Source organism: Wyeomyia smithii, chromosome 2, assembly GCF_029784165.1.
Source record: "Wyeomyia smithii strain HCP4-BCI-WySm-NY-G18 chromosome 2, ASM2978416v1, whole genome shotgun sequence".
Taxonomy (NCBI): domain Eukaryota; kingdom Metazoa; phylum Arthropoda; class Insecta; order Diptera; family Culicidae; genus Wyeomyia; species Wyeomyia smithii.
Window position 1 is genome coordinate 191337902 of NC_073695.1, and position 18907 is coordinate 191356808.

The following is an 18907-nucleotide window of genomic DNA, read 5'->3' on the forward strand; positions in this document are numbered from 1 at the left end:
TGGCGGCCATTCATTTTCATCCAGAAAATCCGTCAAATTGTCCTTGCATCAGCCGCGCTGGTACACCGTCTTGCTGGAACACATAGTGATCATCTCCGAACAGTTTCCGAAGTCCCGGGGTAATAATTCCATAACTTCCATTTTTAATTGAACAACACTGACTTTGACGCCTTTGTCTATGAAAACCAGAGTAAGCTTTCTTTTCTGGCAAACTACCTTACGAAATATCGCATAAATTTCGGAAAATATATCATTTATCGGTGCTGTTAGATTCCATAAGAGTTGAAGAACTTTTTTTTTTGTTTAGTCGAAAATTTGTGGAAATTTGGTGTTCAATCCGTATATTTGCCACAAACCGCCGAATTAATGAGATGAATATTAGAAAAATACCCTTAAGTCGACAAGAGCTCTATGATAGAAACAATTCACTAGCAGGACAGTGCTTCTAAAAAAATGTTTGCATCTTTGTATTTTGCCTCTTAAACTGAAGTGAATACGCATTCCATCTTTCGTTTCTGAATTATTACAAAAAATAAACTCCCTAGAAAAAAAAAAGCACAAGTTTGATCGTTTTCATATCATTGTACTACTGAATATCTGGCAACAGACTTACCTAGCCTACCACGCTTCAAGAATGAACAGAAGCAGATGGGGAAACCGCAATGAGTGAGACTTGCGATACCATTCACAAACTGTCTGGCAGATAGAGAGTTAGTGAGTGGGTGGGCTTTCTCCCAGGCTAAAAGGCTATGTGCGGGAATTCGCGGTACGTGCTGCAAGTGGTAGGTACCAGTTTGTCAGGCACTAGATCAGCCAGTAAGTGAGCACATTCCGTATCCTTTTTTGCTACAGGAAGCACGTCATACTGCACGCTACGGTAAGTAGGTTGCTTGTACCCGGTGAGGTCCGTTGGAAAAGTATGCGAAAGTGAATGGTTAGTGCGTTCTCTAGCATTGTGTATTGTCTGGTAGCAAAGTGGAAAAGTTTCACACCACAGTGGTGGATTAGCCTTTTGGTTGCTAGACCTATCCAGGTCGGTTCACAATCAACCATGAGTGCGAATGGGTTGGATGTGTTTTCGGGACATGTGTACGGTACAAGTGGAGTTTGGTTGTGCAAATTATGTCTCCCGTCAATGTGAACAATATGTGTGCGGATTACCTGTTCTACGTTAGCCGTGCGGATATTTTTTCCGTATATCCGTCCATTCTACAGGAGATTCTAGTCTTGGAGGAACTTTTCCGGGGGAAGAAAAGTACTTCCTTCAAGGGTATCAGTAGCGCACATGCCGAAAAAGTGCAACTTCAACTGCCGAGTGAATTTGAATGGCAGTTGAAACAGTATTTCCGACTTCTGGAGCAACAGAAAAAAATTAATGCTGCTGAGGATAAAGGAATGTAAGTTGTAGTAGAACTCATTTACTTTTTATTAAATATAAACGAATATGCGTTTCCATGTGAAAAATATTATGGAGGCGCATTGTTTTTCGTTCATAGCACTCTAGCAAAAGTCTAGAATACGCCGTACGCCTAGACTCACAAGACTCACAAAACCCTATAGACTCAGTGAAAACAAAGCAGTTTACAAGGGAACCTACCCGTCATCGTAGCTCCAATAGCGTGTCAAAAGGCTATTATTTAGTGCAGGGTGATAATCACGCTGCCGATAAAAATCAGCTGCTTTATTATCCTCTCACCAGTAAAGTATTCTATTTATATGTTTCTTATAAAACAAAATGCCAAGAATGTAAATGTATGATTTACTGTTATAGTTTTTCTATGCTCTTCTGCATGTGAAAAAATAACACTCAAAAATCCTGAAACCATTTTAGTGTTTCCGTTTTCACAGTCTGCTCTCAACCGTCACCTGACTCACCAGGACGATTCTCACAATTACTTAGGTGACTAGTTATTTCTTATGAACACCTAATAACTAGGGGTCACTAGGCGACTGTGAGAATTATGATTTTTCCTCTCACTAGGTGAGGTAACTAGGTGACTTCAAATAAATTTCGTTTTTAAGAAAATAAAAAAAAATCTAAATCTCTAAACATGATTGCTAAAGTTGACAAAAAAATGTTACACATTACAACTTACCCCTTTCAGACAACTAAAGACATCGCTCGAGCTAAAGGACACAACACTTTGGGAACCGAAAACAAAGTCAATCGAGGAGCTTTCGCCATTTTCATCGCCTGCCCCCGGTGATACGGCAGCGCTTCGCCGGAAGCATCGCCGCTGCTATCTGGACAATCCCATCGACTTTTGCAATATAGACGAGTATAACGATTGGTTACCGCAGGATATCGCAAGAGCAGGAAAGTTGCTCAGGAAGCCTCCCCTGCCGGTTTCCTTCGACGACGAGTTCGAGATGCGGAAGGTCTACTCCATGATGTATGACGTTTTTCGCTGTAAGTATATTTAGGACATTGAACTAAATAGCGCATTTTGTTAGTTCGATTTTCAATCAGTTCCCGTTCAATGTCATTACAGCAACTCAATTCAGGACCAAGCAGTCATGTGCATGTTGTCTCCTATAGGCCGATATCATAAAACAACTCGCATAAATCAATTGTTACTTGATTTATGAATGGTAAACCGTATTCATTCAAGGATAACAGTTCTTCTCCCTACTTTTATGACCGAACCGAAATTTCGCTTGTGAAAGCAGAATAACTTCCCAACACAAAGAGCTATCGTTATTCTCATAAATTTTCTTCCACTTCACTCTAGTTCGCTCCAGTCGATCAAACGCGAATATACTTGTGGTTTCAATACATGCTTCTGTGCTGTTATTCTCACCTATTAGTGAGGAACGAAGGCGTAAGTTAGACACCTGTTGAGCAGCTACTTTAAACACACAAAGTTGGGCAAAATCATCAAATTTTGCCTGTGCGTGTCGATAGGATTGAACTTTCCAAAGAGAAATGTGTGTATCGCTTTAGGTAACAGGTAAGCAAAGAAAAAGAGGAAATAGCACTTCTATGGAACTAGAACCAGTGTGAATCTTCTGTATAGATTAAAAGCTATTAATAAAATTCTCCAATTATAAATAACCTGTTACTATAAGTGACACCACAATCTTCAGAAGAAATCTCGTGAGAAATTGATTTGTTTCTCGAATAACTTTTATATCTTAAAAATCAATTTGACATACATTTAAATTTGTAAAAAATATGAAAATCCCTCACGAAGCCTCTTATAGTTAAAAAAAAGTGAGGATGAGAGCATATTTACAAGCTCGGTTAAAAAGGATATGGGAAAATACTTCATCTTCTGGTGCTTTTGTGGTTTTGAAGTTCTTGACAATAGATCGTACTTTATTTAAGTTTGTTTCCAGTGCCTCTTTAGAAAGAAAACATTATTTTAGATCTTCAACTTCTCTTGTTGGGTAGGGAACATATTCTAAGCAGCTTTAGGAACCGCCTGTGAATTCAGACGAAATACTCAAAATGTGTTGGGTGAAACTCAAACAGTAGTATATTAATCAGTTCTCTATCGTTTTCTCTGTCAGAACTTGTTTTCAGATTGTAAAACTAAGTTAGCAAATTTTAACAATCATCAATTAAAGTTACCAATCGAGGGACACTATTCCAATCACCCCGAACCTATTTTAAGCAGTTTCCATCTGTTTAGCAGGTGTTTTTTTCAGCACCCGAAGTGGCTCCTGAATGGCTGCAGTAGTTTCAATTGTAATTGTTCACAGATTTCTTTGATATTAACGGTATTTCTTATGTTCGTAAGGCAGCTAGACAATCAAAGTTTTCGTTTTCATCATTGAAATTGTCGATATTGATCAAAATGCAGGAGTTTGAGAATATGCTCCCTACTCTATTTACGAAGATGATGTTTTTTTACTTTGGATTTCGATTTGGTTTTTGAGGAAACAGAGTTCATTCTGATTAAGACGCATTACGAGAACTTCTTTATGTTTCTTCAACAACAACGATACGCTTGTGCCTTGCACAAAAAACCACTAAAGACACAATATTACCAAGAGTAAATGATATTCTTTCGAGTGTTGTTAAATATTTTTCTAAAAAAAATAAAGGGCGGCTGAGAAAAAAATACGTAAGTCGCTGAATAAACGAATTGATTCTGTCCGCGGATTCTGTAACCTTTGTAACAAAAAATCCCTTGAATTATAGTGTTTAGTCCCACGTCACTATTTCATACAACCCTAGGGTTGTATACCTTGTAGTATTATTTTGTTTCTACCATTTTGGAAAAACCAACTTTTTCCGGATTTGATTCTCCCGTCCAACATGGACGAGGAAGAGATTGACTCCTGCGATTCTAGAGGCGAAATCCTTTTCGTTCCACTTCCCGATCCGGACGAGTACAAGGCTCCACTAGTCGGAAGAGGAGCACCTCAGGAGTTGATCCATCGGGCAAAACTGTACCTGGAAGGATATCCTGGGCCCTGGGTTGTCTATTTATTAAAGTAAAAGTATAATGCAAATTTGCAGAGATCTGGCGTGGTTTTCAGTCGTGACTGAGATGACAAAAGTCCTCCCTAATAAACTGCATTTCTTGGTGTCATGCCTCAAGCATGTAAACCAGATTGCTGTTTGTGAACTTTTTACGCTAGAGTACCACGTGTACATTCCAGCTCGCGTAGTAGAGATCAACGGCGTGGTCACCGATCCGAGTTTGGATTTGCTGAAGGTTGGAACCGACCGTTTTAAGGATTCCAACCTTCAGCCGGTAAAGATACTTGATTGCAAGCAATTGCATTCAGTATCGCTCGACAAGGGTGTAAAAACTTTCAGACTCGTTTCGGGTGACTTTCGCCGAGACTGTTATGCCGAGCTATGTGTTTGCGAACAAGGTGCGTCTAGCCCTGTGCTTGTTTGTACCACAAGTACAAGCAGTTAACATGCCACCGACTGCGTAGATGAAGAACGCTGTGGCAAATGCGGATAACGCCTGCGATAAGGGTGCTGAAAAGTGCCTCCGCATGAGTTGTCCACACGCCTCGCGTACAAACAGTGCCAAGACAAGATCAAGCAGTTTGTTAGAGAGCGCTCAAAGCTCACTTTCGCAGAAATGCTCAAAGAGGCTGCTGCCACCGAGCTGGTTTCCCCGAACTTTTTCGAGGTTCTGTCATCCGATGAGTCTGGCTCTGACGATTGAGTTGGAAAACCTACTTTTACTGAGCCCTTGAAGTCCAGGAAGAGAAAAAACCTTTCTTCTTCTAAACTTCCTAGGAAAGGTCAAAAGAGATCCCCATCTAAAATAATTAATATTTTCAAACAAAAAAGTGCTGTTGAAAATCTGAAGCAAACTCCTTCGTTCCTTCTTTTTCGTCCGAGATTTAACCAGAATCTAAACTGCTGCATTTTTTAGATATTGTGGACTACATTTTTGGAAATTTCAACATAACTGATCCCCTTGAAATTTTTCTGATGGCCCGTTTAAAACGTTTTGAAGCAAGAGACCGCTGAATGGGCTCTCCTTGCAGTGATCGTATCCTTCGATGGGTAATTCATCCGCCTAAGAGAATGATTCTATCTCTGTTTCACAGTGGAATTGTAGAAGTATCATCCCCAAAATTGATTCACTTAAAGTTTTGATTGATAAATATAAATGCGATGTATTTCCTCACTCATTATGGATCTTTTTTTTTATTCTCGCTTATTTTCCGTCGGTCTAGTTCCGCCACTGTTGTGGCCAATCACCGACGGATCACTATGGATCTTAACTTCCATGATTTTGTTATTATTCACCTGTACCTAGATACCCCTTACGAGGGAGTACTTTTGGGAATTCTTTTATCATATACAATCTTCTCGCGAGCTTGATTCTCGATGCCACGTTACAAACCAAAGAGAACGATATCCCGGCGGAAAGATTAAAAGACGAAATCCGACGCGTTTAAGGCCTTTCGGGAGGAAGGCAAACCTGCCGAAATTATTCAATATTCGGAGCTTGATACTTACCCTACATTTACATTGTTGGCTAACGTACCGTTCACCAGTCAAGGGCCGAATGAATTAGAGATGTCCAGCTTTTTCTGTCTTGGGCAGCCGTTCTCCAGTCTCCTCGTACACCAGCAGATCGTGCATCTTTTTCCACCGCGCACATCCACCGCGTGCGAGGCCTACCACGGAGTCGACGGCCTCCCTGGTTCTCTACTGAAGATAGTTTTGGTGGCTCTCTCGTCAGGCATTCTGGCTACATGTCCAGCCCACTGAAGCCTGTCCCGCTGTAAACCTCCGCTATATCAGCATGGTTGTATACCTGGTACAACCCGTGATTCATGCGTCTGCGCCACACTCTATCTTCCAGTTTACCGCCAAGTATCGATCGCAGAACTTTACGCTCAAAAACTCCGAGCACTCGTCGATCAGCTTCCTTCAGCGTCCATGCTTCATGTCCGTAAAGGGCCACCGGGAGTATCAGCGTCCTATACAGCGCTAGTTTTGTGCGAGTTTGCAAACTACGGGACCTTAGCTGGCTACGTAGTCCGTAGGAGGCCCTTCTCGCAGCTACAACTCGTCGTTTCACTCAACGGCTCATATCGTAGTCACATGTCACAAGTGTACCAAGATAAACGAATTCGTCAACCACTTCAAATCGTTCCCCATCTATCTCCACCGCAGCACCAACACCACGGGGATTCCCACGTTCTCTGCAAGCTACCATGTACTTCGTTTTGGCAGAGTTAATGACAAGTCCCATTCTCGGTGCTTCCCTCTTAAAAGGTACGAAGGCCTTCTCCACGACCTTACGGTTGCTACCAATGATTTCGATGTCCGCAAAACCAAGAAGCATGTGAGATTTCGTGATGATTGTACCGTTTCTTTCCACGTTTGCTTTTCGTACTGCACCCTCAAGAGCGATGTTGAACAGTAAGCTGGAGAGCGCGACCCCCTGCTTCAGTCCATCCAACGTTACAAACGCGGCTAATGTTTCGCCAGCTATTCGCACGCACAATTTGATGATCCCTCCAGCGTCATACGACTCAGCTTAATTAGTTTCGTAGGGAACCATGCTCCAGCATGATCTGCCACAGCTCGTTTCTTTTCACTGAGTCGTATGCCGCCCTGAAATCCACAAACAGATGGTGAGTCGGTTGGTTGTACACCCGGAACTTATCGAGGATCTGTCGCAGGGTGAAGATTCGATCCGTCGTGGAACGCCCCTGTCGAAAACCAGCCTGGTATTCGCCAACAAAGATTCCGTCAACGGTCTCAATCTGAAGCACAGGATACGAAAGAGCACTTTATATGCGGAGTTGAGCAACGTTATGCCTCGATAGTTGCCACAATCCAATCGATGGCCCTTCTTATAGATAGGGCATATGAGGCCTTCCAACCAGTCGTTCGGCATTTGTTCATCCACCCAGATCCTTAGTATTATCTGGTGGATCGCATAGTACAGCCGCTCGCTTCCCGCTTTTAGAAGTTAAACCGGGATACCGTCCCTCCCAGCGGCCATGCCGTTTTTCAGCTCACCAATCGCCTTTTTCACCTCCTCCTGTGTTGGTGGCTCCACAGCTTGTTCGTCACTCACAATCGTCATCCTGTTCCTGCTCTGCTCTGCTCACCGTTCAATAGCGCCTGGAAAAGCTCCTTCCACCTGGCTGCAACCGTTGGTTTATCAAAAAGCAGGTTACCGTCCTTGTCATTACACATGACCGGCACAGGGAAATTCCTGCTTCTGACTCTGTTGACAGTTCTATAGAATCTCCGCACGTCGTTTCGAGCATAGCTGTCCTCTGCACTGCCGAGCACCTGCTCCTCGTATTCGCGCCTCTTCCGACGGTGGGTTCTATTTTCGGCTCTTGCCACCTTGTACCTCTCTCTGTTCTGACGCGTAGCCGCAGTGAGCATGCAGCTCCTAGCACGGTTCTTCTCATCTGTCGCTCTCTGGCACTCGGCATCGAACCAGCCATTAGGCTGTCTTCCACGCGTCGTACCTACCACCTCTCTCGCAGTCGTTTCGATGGCACCGTGGATACTGCTTCACAGCCCATTTATGTCTTCCACTCCTTCCACCTGCTGTTCTGCGATCCATTGATCCAGCTCTCTGGCGTATTATGCTGCCACGCCATCAGCTTTTAACCGCTGAATGTTGAAACGCGTCGTCCTCTCTGTGCGAGATTTCAGCACGTTCGACAACCGTGCGCTGATCTTACAAACGACGAAATAATGGTCAGAGTCAATGTTTGGTCCCCGAAAAGACCTAACATCAGTAACATCCGAAAAGTGCCGACCGTCAATCAGTACGTGATCGATCTGGGAGCAGGCTTCTCCATTTGGATGCCTCCAGGTGTGTTTCCAAATATTCAAACGTGGAAAATAGGAGCTACATATGGCCATTCCTCTGGCCGCGGCAAAGTTTATCAGCCTCAGGCCGTTTTCATTGGTTGACGAGTGGGGGCTATTCTTTCCAATGACCGGACGGAAGAATTCCTCCCTCCCAAGCTGTTCGGAGCTTGATACCAAGTTCAAAAGCTTGGTCCGAGCCAAGAAACGCGATAATTGGCGTCGGTTCGTAAACGAAACCACGAGAGAGACATCCAGTCTTCACGTTCGGTGGATATTTAATTCTGCCAGGAAAGTATGTCCGGACTTAATTCCTGCACAAAACATTGCCGCGATGCGTCTCCGGGCCGCGACGCGATAGATTCACCTCTTACGGTAGCAGAACTTCCAGTTGCTCTCCTGTCCTGCAAAAATAGTGCGCCTGGGCTAGATAGGATCAAATTCAACTTGTTGAGGAATCTACCGGGCACTGCCAAGAGGCGCTTGTTGAACTTGTTCAATAAGTTTCTGGAGCAAAATATAGTACCGCAGGATTGGAAGCAAGTGAAAGTAATCACCATTCAAAAGCCGGGAAAACCAGCTTCCGACCACAACTCGTATAGACCGATTGCAATGTTGTCTTGCATCCGGAAATTTATGAAAATGATACTCCGTCGCTTGGACCATTGTGCAAATTGCGTGACGCCAGATCTCTACTTTGAAATACCTTCAAGATCCGAGGTTCACAACCCTATGTCCTAATTCGTGGCTTCTAAAACTAATCAAAGTGTTTATCTAATAACAAACCGAACCAATGAATAGAAAACCATGCTAGTTTGAATTCTAGTTCCAGTTTTAGCTAATAGTCGACAGCGAGGATGAAAAATTTATCTTTAGTTTATAAGATACCCTAGAAAAGGGATTATCTGGCTCCGTTAAACATTCTATGTAAAATGTATAAGAAAAATATCAACAACGTGCTTTTACATAAGGTTTTCATCTTAGAGCTGTTTAGAGTTTTCTTCTTGATAACTTATGATATCCATATTAAATACTGTAGTGTCACCATTTACTTACAATGTTTTTTTTTATATTTTCCAGTTAAATTAGTTTTGCAACAAGCTCTGAAAAATATCAATTTTTTCGAAAATTACCCACAGGTAAGTTTAAATACAAACTTTCACGTCATTTGATGTTTGAGTCACGGTACAAAATGTAGACGAAATCTATTTACGAAGCTAAACAATATCTTCCAGCTGAAACATGACATGACGCGTGTTTGGCTTGTCCTCTATGATATGTACCTGAGGAAATTTGAAAAAAGAGAACCCGAAACAACAATGCTGAAGAGCAAACTTTTTAAAGAAGCTGGTCTATTAGGTAACGAACTAGAAGCTTTGCATGGTTTTTCAATAATACATTACATTTATCGTTCAATTACAGAGATCGAGCATAGTTTAGAAATCAACAGTATTAAGATTGCCGCAGCTCTTACCAGAATTCGCATTCAAAATAGTGCCTACAGCCTAACGACGCTACTACCACCCCATTTGCAGGACGAAAAAGTAGCCGTCGTCGTATCGAATCCCATTGTAACCGGGTGGATTAACACGTTTCGCATCAAAACCAAGCATCAAGCCAACGAGTTACTTAAATCGCTTGGGTTCGATGTGATCCCTGAAACTGTGATGTCTAATACTACCCCGAGTAATTCGTTCAATCCCAAGGAAGAGTTGTATAAACCCCTAGAAGTGCAACGGTACAAATGGGACAGGCTCTGCCCTCAAGTATTGTCCATCTATCCAGATAGAAGAACAGAGTTTATTCGATCGGAAATCTTCCAGAGACACGAAATGGTGATACAAGATCGGTCGTTTTTGATTGGCCCATCAATTCTCGCCAACTTGCTGGAGTTTTACGAACTCAATGGAGATGTAGTACTAACGCATATATCCTCGCCTCGATCGACAGCTTATTTGGCATCGCTGCTAGCAAATAGCCGAAGAGTTCGCAATTTTGTAGCATTTGGATGTGGTAACAAACTAAACGACTATAAGCAGTACATGGCTGCGCTTGGTGTGAACAACGTAGACCTTCATGCGGAGAGTTTCATAGATATTCCGCACAATGCTGGCGTGGTTGAAAAAGTTGTTTGTATCTTCGCGAATCCTCCAAGTTCATACTCAGCCGTAAGCGACCCGATCGATCTAATCTGCAGTCGGGGAGGAGATCTTTCCATGCTGGAAATTCTTTCTGAATCGGAAATGACAGATGAAAGTAAACAGCGAGTCGCCTCACTACTGAGAGAGCAGCGCGAGACATTGAAACACTGTATGTCTCGACCGCAGGTTCAAATAGTTTTGTACCAGACTCATTCGGTGGTTGAAACCGAGAACGGCATTATGGTAGACAAGGTGATCGATTATATCAATCAAAAAGTGTACGAAAAACATTTACAAGCAACAAAAGAACGAGAGTTGGTCGCCCTTGCCGAAGCGGCCGGTAATCAACTGGTTAACCGATTGCTAGGCCGACAAGATACCAACAAAACAAGTAAAGGTGACGATACTATTGATGATGAATCCGAAACGGAGAGTGAGTTCCAGAAAGCTTCCGAGGAAGTGATTGAGGTGCCACTCAATGATCAATTTGAGACGACAGAATTACCAGATTTTTGTTCTAATCAAGATGGCTGCCTAAGTTTCGAGGAAGACGGTGTCTTCCTGTCTCTGATTAAGCGAAAAGAAGTTATACGGCTCGATTCCAAATATCTAATCAAAATAGCCGAGCTCAGGGGTATTTTTGGGGGTAATAGTTCTAGTTCAGAGCCAAGAACAAACGTAAAAGTATTTGAACGCCAAGAGAAAAAATCTGATGAACGGGAAGCTGCAGAACTTGAAAACCGAAAGCGTCGTCTGAAACGTCGAGGAAGTAACATGGATTCTCTAATAAGCCGTCTTAATGCCCCTACCCAAGCCTCAATCAAACGAGGCCATCATCATCGAGTTTCTTCGATGGAGCACAAATTCATGTTTTTCGATCTAAACCAGGAGTGGTGTCCAAAGTTCGCAGCTGTCCACAGTGAACATAATTTATCAGTGCTTAGCGACGAAAAGTTGTCCTTGCTTACACCAAACATGACACCACGTGCCCGTATCTGGTGGCAGGATACGATCGAATATGTGCGCCATCGTATTCGTAGGATGAATCAAGATCCCCTTAAGAAAATTGCTGAACAACCATTGGTACTGAAACGACATTTATTGCAATGCAAACCAGAACAAGCGGAAATTGTCAAGAGATTTCGTACAAGCTACTTTAATAGAATGCCTTACACTCTACCGGTTCGGGTTTTAGAATTTAGACAGTACAACTCTGAAACCAGGTGAGCATAATTAGAGCACAATAATCTCAATAATTGCATAACGTCTATTCGAATTTCAGTCTTTTGCATGATCAATGTCGCCCGAAAATTAATGAAGTTAGGCTTAGCCGACAAAACGCTGTTGCATGTGAACCTAGACAAATCATACGCATACGATCATCCCGATCATGCTAGAGAGGTAATTTAGCGGTAAATGTATCGAAGAATATAATCACAGGTTTATCTTGGAAAGAATTAAACGTTATACTTCTTTAGGCTCAGATGCTTAAAGAAGTTTTGAGAAACAAATGTTTTTTTATGAGGAACTCTTCATTGATTGACTGTATCGATAATGTCAAGTCTATAATAAAAGGTGTAAACTTTCACCCGCCCGCCTCGTTTCTTTTTAACAATCGAAACTTTCGGAATATTTTAATATATGTAGTTAAAATATTTATTCTCTCCACTGTAAATAAAAATCACGTCGAAGTAACGTGATTTGCTGTTGAATTCGCACTACTGGCCTAACATTCCAAAGTTGAATGAAAATCTATCAAATCACAGATAACAGACATCCAAGCTAATTTTGCTTCATGTGTAAAAAGACGCAACGGGTTATTGACATGTCGCAATACGCAGTATGGGCGCGCTAAGAACATTTAGTGGTCGATGATTCGATCAAATCGATATTTTTCCAGTTCTTATCGATATTATTGCAATAAGAAGCGTTACCGTTTTTTAATGTAGAAATTTTGAGCAGTCGTAATTTTGACATAATCAACAATTTTATTCAATCCCAGTCAATATTTGCGATAAATATAAAAAAAAAACACAAAAACGTTGTTATATCGTTGCAAAAACAGCGACTCTACTATTTGTGAGAATTTTCATGCGCCTGGCAGCTTTGACTATAATCTAGCGCTGCCATCACTGAAATGGTTAAAGTCGCAAGTTGCGGAAAAAGTTCTAGCTTGGATATCTGTAATCTGTGGTCGAAATATATTAATGCAAAGAACGATGAAATCAACAGCAAATCACTTTTTTTCTGTTGTTATGTTCATATTTATTAATATGCTTATGTTTGAGATACGGAATGTCGGTCAGTTGGATAATTATATAAATTCACAATAAATTCATGATACTTTTTTTTATTTTAGATTTTTCATTTTTATTTTATTTTAGATTTTCAATTAAATAACAAGATGATCCTAGAGATTATCCCTGTCACTGTATCGATGCAATCGATTTCAAGATCTGTAAAAGAGTCGTTTAATCGTTATTTTAATTTAAAAGATTCAATAAAACTTACGCTCAAATAAGTTTTTGATCTCTGGGTAAATGTGTTGCTTGCGCCGTTCGCCATCGTCATTTTTTTTGTTTCGATTTATGGTTTTGACGTTTGTCAATTGGAATTGCAGCTGTAATTCAATTGATTCAACGCAAGATCATTTCGTTGGAAAGTGTTAATCTTCGAGAAATCAACACTAAATAACTTCAACTTGCAGTGTGATGTGACGAATTGAGTCAAGTATTGTCGCTGCAACACTACTCTGCAATTCGCTGATGAGTCCAGCGACGCGAAGATTTCTAGCGATGTCATTTTGTATGATTATTTCTCGCACAGAACAATGCAGTTTTAATGTTCTTTGACTAAACTGACATAGTTTTGCGACCATAAAACAATCAAAACTATTAGAAATTATTACAGTCGCATATTTCGGGTCATTTTATGTTGAATCAAAGACTACATTATGTTAAAATACTACGAAATTCGCTGGAAAATCTTTGTCAGACGAGCGACTCGTCGCTTCCGATTTTTCTCTGCATGCACAATACAAAAACACTTGAAGTAATCGTGACATTTTTTTATAGTCTATATGTTGTTTTATTACTGAAACGATTTTTGGTACCTAAGCGGTTCTTGGTACCTGAATCGGTTTTCTTGTGGTTCTTCTAGTATTATACAGGGGTCGCTGCAGTAGTTTTGCGTTCTTACATTTTTATTTTTGCCTCGCATAATTGCAAAACCTTTGTGTTTCCTGAACAATTGTTTTGTACTTACATTCAGCTCTCTACCAAATCATTTAATAAATGAATTTGATTATTTTCTGATCGCATGAAACTTTAAACCACATTCTATGTTACTTTGTATCTAAACTTGGGTTGTGTTGACCGTTCAGTCGATCACCGCAGTTAATAAAATAACAGAAAATTTCACGAAAACAGCATTATAAAATCTAAGATATTGGAGTTTTTCATTATTTATCATTTGTGAAACAATTTCGTATAAGAATACTTTTTATACGAGCCTCACCGTACCAGTCCTGAAAATCGATAATCAAACAATCATTTTTGCTGATCAAAAAAGGCTGAAGTGTATAATTTAGTAAACTAAAAGTAAAGTCTGGTTTAAACATTTTTGAAAGTTACAGTGGGCAGTTAAAACAAAGCAATTTATGACACAAGGTAATAATTCTAGTATAGGAATTTATTCATGAAAATTCACACATCTTAAGCTACACTATATCCACATTCAAGGCAATAAAACAATATACAAACATATTTAAAAAAAATCCCGCAGCAATGAAGCTGATAAATGACAAAATCTTCCTTCAATACTCCTGGCTTTGACCTTCTGGCGTTGATTTTTGCTTCTTCGTACCCTTTGGCAGCAAAATTCCCTGAATATTAGGAAGGACCCCGCCTTCGGAAATACATACATCCTTCAACAGTTTGCTTAATTCATCATCATTACGAACAGCCAGTTGAATGTGTCGAGGAATTATGCTGTTTAAAGAGAACATCTCAGACACACAATATCAAAAGGCATCATATAGGAAAACCTACCGCATTTTTTTGTTGTCTTTAGCCGCGTTTCCTGCTAGTTCCAAGATTTCCGCCACTAGATACTCCAGGGCAGCAGCCATATAGATACCGGCCCCTACGCCGATGCGGTCAGCGTACTTACCCTTTTTAAGTGACGACAGTGTACGCCCTACAGGAAAAGTTAGTCCAGCTCGGTTGGATTTTGAAATAGCCTTGGGCGATTTGGAGTCCATTGTTAGTGAAAAAAGATTGCTTTATTCTTGAAGAGAAGCCGTAAATTAACTTTTACGTTTAACCGTGCAACGAAAACTGCTGCTCAAATGTGGCGCAAAACTTGGAACTTCAAATGAGGTTGCCATCGAAACGATTTTTTTAATTATCAGGGTTGTCCTACTGTGATTATTTTGGACGGGTGGATTCCGTTCGTTTTCATGATTGGATTTCGAGCAGTTTTTGACGTGGGACTACGTCTTTCTTCACTATTAGGTAGTCAGCCTATACACCAGAGAGACGTCGAGACACTCACCGTTAAGGCAACTTTACGTCAACATTAAAACGAGCAAGCTGTATAACTTTGCATGCTGTTATCCGTTTTGATGTTGCGAGTAGTGTGTGTGTGTGTGTGTGAGTAGTGTGAGTGTAGGTATGGTGTGTGTGTGAGTAGTGTGTGTGTGTGTGAGTAGTGTGTATGTGTGAGTAGTGTGTGTGTGTGTGTGTGAGTAGTGTGTGTGTTTGTGTTTGTGTGTGTATAGCGTGTGTGTGTATTATGTGTATATGTGTATGCTGCGATTGTAGAACAATTACTCGAAAACTATTCCCCAGAAAATAAAACGTCGAAGCTTTTTCCCCAGAAAACAAAATCCCAGAATGTACCAATCACCAGAAAACTGCTACCCAGAAAGTACTAATCCCCAGAAAGTTATTATCCGGAATGAATCAATGCCCAGAAAACTGTTATCCAAAAACGAAGAAATATGCATTTTTATTTTTTTAACATGGAAAATCTGTTAAAACTGAGTTTATGTATATCTGAAATGTATAACGATTCTATCATTTGAATCAACTTATTGTCAACTAATACATTTGTACTTTCATGGAGTAAATAAGTAAGCGCTTGACACCAGGCCATAGTCATAAAATCAGACAACTTTCAGTAATCGTTTTTGGCTGAATGAGCATCACAAGTCGACCACAAAACACAGTAGCGAATTGATTTCTGAGGCTCCTTGACCAAAAATCTAAAATACCCCTTCTTATCTTAATTCGGTTACTCTAGTTCACATGGGGGGCAGCCCCCCAGCAGAAATTACCTCTGTAGAGGTTCGTTCGTTTACCTGGGTTGATGCAACATCCATTAGTATATATTAAACGAGCGAAAGGGAACCCGGTTACAATTCCGGAGCCTGTTGAGTATACGTTTGCATTGGCGTGCACACCGGAAACGGTAGCGCCTTTGTAATCATGGCAACATGAATCCTTTCCTTCGAGAAGCCAACAAGAGATATCGGAAGAGTTTTCTTTTCTGTTTAACAGTCATACTAGCCATGGAAGTCTTTCATAGAGAGATACGGTTGGACAAGCTAGTAGAGCATGGTATTAAATTAATGTGTCGATATTCTCTTCTTGGACCTTGAAAATCGAAGCTCTCTCTCAACAGCTTGTACCGAATCCGCAGCAGGTCTCCAAAGTTTAGAGTCTCTAGTCGATAGATCGATGTAGGTAAGGGAAGTCGGCAAATTAGATCCGTAACTTCGGGATAATGATTGGCTCTGAAGACTGGGATGACTCGGGCTACGGGGCTGCCGGGTCACGGGTCTGCGGTCGTGCTCCCGCTTCGTGCGGGTGTCGCGCCGTGGGCCTGCTGGCGCTTCTGCCTCAACGCACTCCGGGGCGTCCGGCCGTGTGGTGGTGTGGGCCGCCCGTTCGTCCGCTGCGCCCGGGTTCATACGCTTCCCGGCTTGGGCTGCAGTCATCGATAAACAGTCAATTCAGAACTGGCACGGCTGAGGGAATCCCACTATCGAATTAAAACAAAGTGGCGAAATACCGATCGTTACTAGTGTTGTTTTGCAAAAACCTAAAGCTTGATATGTGGAAGCAAGGTTTCGTTACCGTTTTTAACTTAGCCTGTGTTTCTTGAAGGTTACTTACTCCACCGATCCCCTCGATAAATCCGGAACAAATGTCCCCTACTGTCCCAAAAACTATGATAAATTTGTGATCCTTTGAAAATGGTTCGATCAAATTCGGTTTAGATCTTGCGGAATGGCAGGTAAAAGAATTTTTATATTTTCGGCTCTGGAGGGGTCTGGTACGCAAGTGTTAATTCAAATGTCAAATAATTTAGAATGTTAACAATATAATAACTGAATACTAATGTTTTCTTTTCTGGTTACGGTGATGCTGGAGAATAGTTTTCTGGGCATTGGTGTATTCTGGGAAACGGTTCTCTGGTAACTAGTACTTTCAGGGGTTTAGATTTCTGGTAACTAGTATATTCTGGGATTTGGTATTCTGGAGAATGGTTCATTCTGGGAAAAATCCTTCGACACTTTATTTTCTGGGGAATGGTTTTCTAGGAAAAGTCGGACAACCGTATGCTGCCGCTCATGGCAAGTCCGTCCCAATTGCATTTTTGTCAATTTCGAGTTTATTTATGGAATCAATTCCTTTTTATGTCTACTTTCGATAGAACAAATATTTTTGAATACTTCGTTTTGAGGAACTATGAAAAAAATAGCAAGTCGGTTTGTCCCATAGCATAGTACAATGTTTTCTTCAAGACAAAGTTTTCACCTGTAGCTTCTTTCAGCTGTTAGTTGTTGACAATGAACGCTTCAGGTGTGTCACTGTATTGTTAGTTAAAGCATTCTTGAGTAAATACTACTTTTCGTATTTTACCCGTATTTTATGTAAAGACGTGGGCCAGAATTGTAACATTATAGTCGTGAATTTCGTTTTGAAGAATTTGTTAGTTATATCAAATACTTCGGTACGCTACTTAACTGTTATTTAACGGAGCAAACATTTTCCTAAGCTATATTTGTTCTTTCATATTTGCTTCCACTGCTACGTCGAAGCTGTCCGCCGTCACGAACTGTAAAAGTAATCGCATGTGAGTCCCAGCTTATGATTTTCAACAAATTTTAGTCAAATTTCGGTGTTTATACAAGTTTTATGATGTAGAAGTGTTAGATTGTCATTGCAGTACTAAATTCTGTTGATGGTCTTGATTGAAAAAGCATTTGAGTGCCGAATTTCACCCAAAGCGTTACGATTTTCAATTGCTGTTTTCTTGTCAGCACCAAAACGCAAATGGGACGGACTTGCTATGAGCGGCAGTATGTGTGTATAACATGTGTGTGCAAAAATAGGCAACAAGTTAATTATTTTTCCAATTAGTACTTCAGTTGGTATTTCTATGAGAGTGACCATAATTTTATGCTAGTTGTTTTCAACACAGAGCTTGTTTTGCGTTTATTTGTAACATAAGACTGACCAAAATTCATATTTTTTCTAATCAATTTAGCAACAAAAAAGCTTTTTCTTGCGATTTTTTGAGAGCACCGGGTATGTGAAGAAGTTTTTGAGGTTTAAGAAAAAAGTGATGAGAAATTACATGGGACTGTTATGCATTTATGGGCAGTTCATGTGGGTATTGGTATTTGTATACTGTATTTTATGACAGATGTGTGTGGTTTTTTGTGAAATGTTCATGGATTATTGTGTAAGATATTTGTACGTTTGGTGTATGTTATATACTATGGCTATGGCAGAATTAAATCTTTACACTCACCGTAGTCCCACGGCAAGTCTACGTTTTTTCAGTCAAGCACATACCCTTTAACTTTTTATTCTTCATTTAAAAATCGAAGGACAATGATGAAATTTGTTTAAAAATTACGTTTCGCTCAGAAAATTACACTCTTTTAGCTGATATTTGAAAATCAGAAATCCGTGAATCAGTTTTTCATATGATCTGAAAAAAAACTAGATTTTCTAAGCAAAATGTGATTTTTAAAAATTTTGTATCGTTGTTTTTCAATTTTTAAATCACGAATTAAAACTGCTTTAAATCGGAATAATGACAGTTCGCCCATGTACCAACTGTCATTGTAGCGATTCAGTGCGATTTTCGTTCTTTATTTAAAAATCTAAGGACAATGATATAAATTAAAAACAAAAAAATTAAGAGAAAAATTACTCAGAAACTAAACTTTTTTAGCTGATATATATCAGAATTCATGTGAATAGCTATAAAACTCAACACTTTGGTGTTCCTTGTACCGAAATGCAAATTTAAAATGATAGTTTTAGTTTTACTTATCATTTTTCCACGGCTTCTGATGATTTGAAGACTGTTAGATGTATACTCTTCAAATAAAACAGAAGCGTTTCATTCGTATAATCTCATCAACACTTAAAAGTCCCGGCATGCATTTTCCTAATCACATTTAAATAATCGA

The 18907-nt window shown here is 40.4% G+C and overlaps 2 protein-coding genes across 2 annotated transcripts; one reads left to right on the forward strand and one right to left on the reverse strand.

Annotated features, from left to right (window-relative positions):
- Window positions 1–816: 816 nt before the first annotated feature.
- LOC129722740 (uncharacterized) lies at window positions 817–11933 on the forward strand. Its single transcript, XM_055676436.1, has 6 exons — window positions 817–1397; window positions 2106–2410; window positions 9353–9411; window positions 9508–9631; window positions 9695–11636; window positions 11696–11933. Exons 1-6 carry the CDS (start codon window positions 1123–1125, stop codon window positions 11808–11810), a joined length of 2820 nt encoding a protein of 939 aa, XP_055532411.1. The 5' UTR covers window positions 817–1122; the 3' UTR covers window positions 11811–11933.
- A 2152-nt stretch (window positions 11934–14085) lies between these two features.
- LOC129722016 (histone H2A-beta, sperm-like) lies at window positions 14086–14802 on the reverse strand. Its single transcript, XM_055675195.1, has 2 exons — window positions 14463–14802; window positions 14086–14402 (listed from the first exon to the last, which is right to left on the reverse strand). Exons 1-2 carry the CDS (start codon window positions 14672–14674, stop codon window positions 14228–14230), a joined length of 387 nt encoding a protein of 128 aa, XP_055531170.1. The 5' UTR covers window positions 14675–14802; the 3' UTR covers window positions 14086–14227.
- Between the last annotated feature and the right edge of the window lie 4105 nt (window positions 14803–18907).